This window comes from Colobus angolensis, unplaced genomic scaffold (assembly GCF_000951035.1).
Source record: "Colobus angolensis palliatus isolate OR3802 unplaced genomic scaffold, Cang.pa_1.0 Scaffold201, whole genome shotgun sequence".
NCBI classification, from domain to species: Eukaryota; Metazoa; Chordata; class Mammalia; order Primates; family Cercopithecidae; genus Colobus; species Colobus angolensis.
Window position 1 is genome coordinate 5,397,335 of NW_012115167.1, and position 6,970 is coordinate 5,404,304.

The 6,970-nt window shown below is 41.8% G+C and overlaps 1 protein-coding gene across 1 annotated transcript in view; it reads right to left on the minus strand.

Moving 5' to 3' along the window:
- XPO1 (exportin 1) overlaps positions 1–6,970 on the minus strand; it is a 64,047-nt gene that overhangs the window by 3,552 nt on the left and 53,525 nt on the right. The window contains exons 19-23 of the mRNA XM_011941837.1: positions 5,662–5,856; positions 3,763–3,931; positions 2,810–2,944; positions 2,268–2,427; positions 749–845 (exon numbers count right to left, since the gene is read on the minus strand). Coding sequence (XP_011797227.1) covers positions 749–845; positions 2,268–2,427; positions 2,810–2,944; positions 3,763–3,931; positions 5,662–5,856 — 756 coding nt within the window. The remainder of the gene's footprint in view (positions 1–748; positions 846–2,267; positions 2,428–2,809; positions 2,945–3,762; positions 3,932–5,661; positions 5,857–6,970) is intronic.

The following is a 6,970-nucleotide window of genomic DNA, read 5'->3' on the forward strand; positions in this document are numbered from 1 at the left end:
GTTCACGCCATTCTCCTGCCTCAGCCTCCCGAGTAGCTGGGACTACAGGCGCCCGCCACCTCGCCCGGCTAGTTTTTTGTATTTTTGTTTTTTTAAGTAGAGACGGGGTTTCACCATGTTAGCCAGGATGGCCTCGATCTCCTGACCTCGTGATCCGCCCGTCTCGGCCTCCCAAAGTGCTCGGATTACAGGCTTGAGCCACCGTGCCCGGCCGAGACTAATTCTTATTCAACAATCATGGATAAACTATTCATCAGCTACTTAGGATTTCACAGTACTTCCACATTTCTTTAAAGCAAGATGTTCAAAGAAAAATCCTTCCCAAAAGTATGAATAAAGCACTGTATAACAGAAGATATTCTATCTAGTAACTTTCATGGTTCTCTCAACTAACAAAATTGCTATAAAATTATAAAAAGAACTACCAACGTTTTTCTTAACCAATATTCCATTATATATTTAAGAATTAATTACATTAGTAACCTAAAATTAATTACATTAGTAACAAGTTTATCCAAATAACATCTCAAACCCATCTATCCTTAATGAGGCTTTAGTTTTTCACTCTATTACCAGTCTCAGTAATTAGACTCAGTAATTAGGTTTTTTGATTAGAGAGACTATAAACGTATTCTCTTGAAACCCCATTCATTTGGCATGTCAAATCAAGTGATAAAAATTCTACAATGTAACAATTAAGTGGTCACATTTACCCCTAATATTTCTGCAAGAGCAAATAAATACATACCTTTATTTGAACTAGGAAATCTCTTAAATGTTCCTTGAAAGCAGGAATATCTTGATTTAAGCTGAAAAGCCCTGTCACAAAGAGCTTTACTTGAGCACTGCAAAGCAAAACACAATTATTAAATAACGATTTTTTTTTCCTGAGACAGTCTTGCTCTGTCACCAGGCTGGAGTACAGTGGCGCAATCTCAGCTCACTGTAATCTTTGCCTCCTGGGTTCAAGCCATTCTCCTGCCTCAGCCTCCCAATAATGGAGTTTTAAATCAAGAATTTTTTATTTTTATTTTTGAGAGTTTTGCTCGTTTATCAGGTTGGAGTGCAATGCCACAATTGCGGCTCACCGCAACCTCCGCCTCCTGGGTTGAAGCTATTCTCCTGCCTCAGCCTCCCGAGTGGCTGGGATTACAGGCATACACCACCATGCCCAGCTAATTTGTATTTTTCATAGAGACAGGGTTTCTCCATGTTGGTCAGGCTAATCCTGAACTCCTGACCTCAGGTGATCTGCCCGCCTAGGCCTCCCAAAGTGCCCAGATTACAGGCGTGAGCTACCGTGCCCAGTCTTTTTATTTTTATTTTATTTTTAATTTTTTTTGGAGACGGAGTCTCGCTCAGTCGCCCAGGTTGGATTGCAGTGGCAGGATCTCAGCTCACTGCAAGCTCCGCCTCCTGGGTTCACGCCATTCTCCTGCCTCAGCTTCCTGAGTAGCTGGGACTACAGGAACCCGCCAATATGCCTGGCTAATTTTTTTGTATTTTTAGTAGAGATGGGGTTTCACTGTGTTAGCCAGGATGGTCTCGATCTCCTGACCTCGTGATCCGCCCATTTCGGCCTCCCAAAATGCTGGGATTACAGGTGTGAGCCACTGCGCCTGGCCTATTTTTACTTTTTTTTTTTTTGAGACAGTCTTGCTCTGTTGCCCACGCTGGGGTGCAGTGGTGTGCTCTTGGCTCACTGCAACCTCTCCCTCCTGGGTTCAAGCAATTCTCTCCCTCAGCCTCCCAAGTAGCTGGGATTACAGGTGCCCGCCACCATGCCCGACTAATTTTTTTTTATTTTTAGTAGAGACAGGGTTTCACCATCTTGGCCAGGCTGGTCTTGAACTCCTGACCTTGTGATTCACCCACCTCAGCCTCCCAAAGTGCTGGGACTACAGGGACTACAGGCATGAGCCACTGTGTGTGGCCTTTTTTTTTTGCTTTTTTAAAGCGGCAGGGTCTCGCTCTGTCACCCGGGCTGGCGTGCAGTGGCGTGGTCATAGCTCACTGTAGTCTTAAACTCCAGGATCCAAACAACCCTCTTGCCTCAGCCTCTCAAGTAGCTGGACCTACAGATGCACACCACCACATCTGACTCATTTTTTTGTAGAGATGGGATCTTGTTTTGTTGTCTAGATTGGTCTCCAACTCTTGGGCCCAAGCAATCCTCCCACCTTAGGCTTCCCAAAGTGCTGGGATTATAGGTGTGAGCCACTGTGCCCGACCAGGAACATTCTACATTTATTAAAAGGCATATTTACTCTTGTAGGTGAGGGAAGGCCGACTTAAGGAGATTAGCCACATATTCCTGAAGAAAGATTTGGTTGTTAACTGGATTTCCAGGATTTAATGATGTACTTATTTTTCCTTCTTCAACCAAATTAAACATATATGCAAGAATTGATGCATGCATTGTTAAACCTGTTGATAAGAAGAAAATTATTAACTCCAAAATGTAATATAACCGTAGATCTTAGTGTTTTTTTTTTTTTTTTTTTGAGACGGAGTCTCGCTCTGTCACCCAGGCTGGAGTGCAGTGGTGCAATCTTAGTTCACTGCAACCTCTGCCTCCCAGATCCAAGCCATTCTCCTGCCTCAGCCTCCGGAGTAGGTGGGATTGCAATCGCATGCCACCATGCCCAGCTAAGTTTTTTTATAGACGGTTTCACCATGGTGGCCAGGCTAAAACTCCTGACCTCATGATCTCCCCACCTCGACCTCCCAAAGTGCTGGGATTACAGGCATGAGCCATCGTGCCCAGCCGGCACTTAACATTTAAATCTTAAATGTATTAAATTCTTACCAGCAGTATGTGAAGTGTCTGTCACAACAGAAAAGATATGCTGGAGAATATCACAAAAATAAGTTTGATAAAAACTCTGAGCTGCAGCTTCTTCTTGTGCAACGTTTTGTAAGAGTGTAAAAAGTATCTGTAAGCCTAAAAGACATAGAATACCAATGGAAAGTTACTACAGACTGACAGCACTCATGATAGTATTTAGCTCTTATCAAAGTATTCTGAATCTAATCCTATTCTCCCTTTTTTTGGGGATGATGACTAATAATTACTTACCTAAGGTTTCTAAAATTGATAATGGAGTACACCTATATCCAATGCTGGCTTACTTATGAATTACAATCTAAGTTATGTGAGAGCTAAACTATGAAGATGTAAAGGCATAAAGATCATATAATGGACTTTGGGAACTTGTGGGGAAGGGTGGGAGGGGGTGAGGGATAAGACTACACATAAGGTAGAGTTCATACTGCTCGGGTGATGGGTGCACCAAAATCTCAGAAATCACCATTAAATAATTTATTCATGTAATCACCTGTTGCCCCAAAACTATCGAAATAAAAAAAAAAACTTGTGAATATCAAAAAAAAAAAAAGCCTATGGAGAAAAATTATAATCTAAGTTACGACCATTACCACCCTTTCACCATTTCTGAAAGCTTAGCTGATTCTGTATGAACTTCTACAACATCACTACTCAGTAGAAGTTGGTATTACATAAACCAATTATTACTAGGCCCCTCTCCCATAACTCAGTTCTGCCTATGGACTCACCTGGAGTGCAGTGGAACAGTTTATTAAACTGCTTATAGGATTTTCTCAGATGTTCATGTATGTAATTCATGCATTCAAAACTCTGAACAAGTAATACTTTCCTATGTACAATTATGTAACTATCTGTATTTGTATTTTTGGATTGACAGACAAATGAATAAAAGAACATCTTCTAAGTTTATTTACCCGTATCTGCGACATTCCTCATAGTATGTTTAAAGGCCCAAATGATGGAATCCAAAACAAGTTTAAACTGTGTAGGTGGAATAGCAAGGAATGCTGGGAAACAATGAGAATTGACAGCCTGAAGTAGTAAGAAAAAGTTCGTTCTGTGTTCAGGATATTCTTCAAAGTCCTAAAAATAAGTGGTGGAAACAAATTAATGTTTCAGTGTCTTCACTGTGCTAGACAGGAGGGGAAAAGCAAGGCTTAATCCAGTAAAAATGTTTGGAGTTTTCAATAAACCACAGAAGATATAATGCCTCCTGAAAGGTAAACCCAAACAAAATACAATCCACCTCCCATGGAAAATGAAGCTGTTCCCTGTTACGCACATGAGTTATCAAACTGAAAGAGAAAGCTATCCTTATTAATAGAGAACTCATCAAAACCATTATTACCATAACACTACTACTATCACTTTTGTTTTTAATTTGAAACCACCACTACAGATTACGAAAAAACTTAAGTTACCGTGTGAATGTGTCCACTTACCATTTCTTTTATCTCTCGCTCTTTTTTTCATTTTTTTTTTGGAGACAGAGTCTCACTGTCGCCCAGGCTGGAGTGCAGTGGTGCAATTTCGGCTCACCGCAACTTCCGCCTCCCGGGTTCAAGCGATTCTCCTGCCTCAGCCTCCCGAGTAGCTAATTTTTGTTTTTTAGTAGAGACGGGATTTCACCATGTTGATCAAGGTGGTCTTGAACTCCTGATCTCAAGTAATCCACCGGCCTCGGCCTCCCAACTGTTGGGATTACAGGCATGGGCCACCGCGCCTGGCCATTTTTGTAATTTTTTTTTTTTTTTGAGACGGAGTCTCGCTCTGTCGCCCAGGCTGGAGTGCAGTGGCCGGATCTCAGCTCACTGCAAGCTCCGCCTCCCAGGTTTATGCCATTCTCCTGCCTCAGCCACCCGAGTAGCTGGGACTACATGCGCCCGCCACCTTGTCCGGCTAGTTTTTTGTATTTTTCTTAGTAGAGACGGGGTTTCACCGTGTTAGCCAGGATGGTCTCGATCTCCTGACCTCGTGATCCACCCATCTCGGCCTCCCAAAGTGCTGGGATTACAGGCTTGAGCCACCGCGCCCGGCCCATTTTTGTATTTTTAATAGAGATGGGATTTTGCCATGTTGGCCAGGCTGGTCTTGAACTCCTGACCTCAGGTCATCTGCCTGCCTTGGCCTTCTGAAGTGCTGGGATGACAGGTGTTAGCCACCATGCCCAGCCTGTTTTCTCTTGTTGATTAATACATTTTTCGGTTTCTTATAAGCATATACTACACTTTTATAATTGAATCATGCAGACTTACTTTCTCATTTATTCAAACAAATACAACTACGTTCATAAAAGGATGCCCCAACCTGCTATGAAGTTTCAATAAATGCTACATACCATGTGAATGTTAAAATCTATTTTCCACATTTACTTTTTACCAATCAAGATTCTGTGTAGTAAATTCTTCTTCTTTTTAAAGAAATGGTCTCACTCTGTTGCCCATGTTAGAGTGCAGTAAGTAGCATGATCTCAGCGCACTGCCACGTTGAACTCTCAGGCTCAAGTAACCCTCCCACTTCAGTCTCACTGTCGCTCAGCCACTTCAGTAGCTGGGACTACAGGCACATGCCACCATGACTGGTTAATTTTTTAACTTTTTGTAGTGATGAAGTCTCACTATATTGCCCAGGTTGGTTTCAAACTCCTGGGAGTAAGTTCTTGAAAACCAAAAAAGTATTTCCCTAATATACAAGTATAAATATTTAAGCTCCACGGCATTAAAATTATGTTATATCCATAGGTATACTTTAGATTTCAAGAATTAAGGCTATCCGCCGGAATTTTCCCCTTACATAACTGAAATATTACACACCTTATTTATCATATTCAATGTGCATTCAAAAACAGCATCAAATATTTGAGGTATTTCAGCTGTTATATGTCCCCCTAACTTGTTGACAATTATGGCCATAGTACTAAGCACTTCTGGTTCTCTAGCAGCTGGGACATTTCTCTGATAATCAATGAGAACTGCATCCAACAGAGGGGGAACAAAATTTTCAGCTACCTGTTGAGGAGGGGAAAAAAAAAAAAGTTATGTTTTAAATTAGGTACATGGTGACGATTTTAAACAACAAGGTTATTCGTGTCTGTAAGATGTAGCATGATCATCTACTGAAAATAGGAAAATCTTGTGTTTGTGTTAGGTTTTCCTACGTTAAAACAGTTTTTAGCAAAAGAAAGCAGGAAATCACAATGGGTTGGGAAGTCTCATGGAAACAGTGTCATTCAAAACTTTTTTTTTTTTTTGAGACAGTATCACTGTCACTCAGACCAGAGTGCAGCGGCAAATCTCTGCTCACTGCAACCTCCACCTCCCAGGTTTAAGCAATTCTTGTGCCTCAGTCTCCTGAGTAGCTGGGACTACAGGTATAGCACCATGCCAAGCTACAAAACTCTTACAATAAAGAAAGTGAGGCTCAAAATTCAATTGGTGGCTCCAAGTTAGTGTGGCACAATCAGCATTCTATGTATACTGTGTATGCAAGTTGGCAGCAAGTGAGCCCTCAATAATGTCTTTTTTTTTCTTAAGAGGGAGTCTCGCTCTGTTGCCCAGGCTGGAGTGCAGTGGTGCCATCTCAGCTCATTGCAAGCTCCACCTCCTGGGTTCATGCCATTTTCCTGCCTCAGCCTATTAAGTAGCTGGGACTACAGGCACCTGCCACCACGCCCAGCTAATTTTTTGTATTTTTAGTGGAGACAGGGTGTTTTACGAGGTTAGCCAGAGTGGTCTCCATCTCCTGACCTTATGATCTGCCCAACTCAGAATAATGTTTTAATCTAATGAATGCTAACTGTATTTTCACAAGCAGAAATAACATCAATCAATTACTCTCAGAAAATAAGAAAGATTATGGATTTCTATGACTTTTTTGAAACTGAATATTGCCGTGTTGCCTAAACTGGACTTGAAGAGCTGGGGCGATTCTCTTGCCTCAGCCTCCCTAGTGGTTGGGATTACAGGTGCATGCTACGATGCCCAGTAGGATTTTCATGATTCTAAGTAAACTGAGTTATACTTAATGAGTAACTTCTTTTTTTTTTTTTGAGATGGAGTCTCGCTGTGTTGCCCAGGCTAGAGTGCAGTGGCGCAATCTCGGCTCACTGCAAGCTCCGCCTCC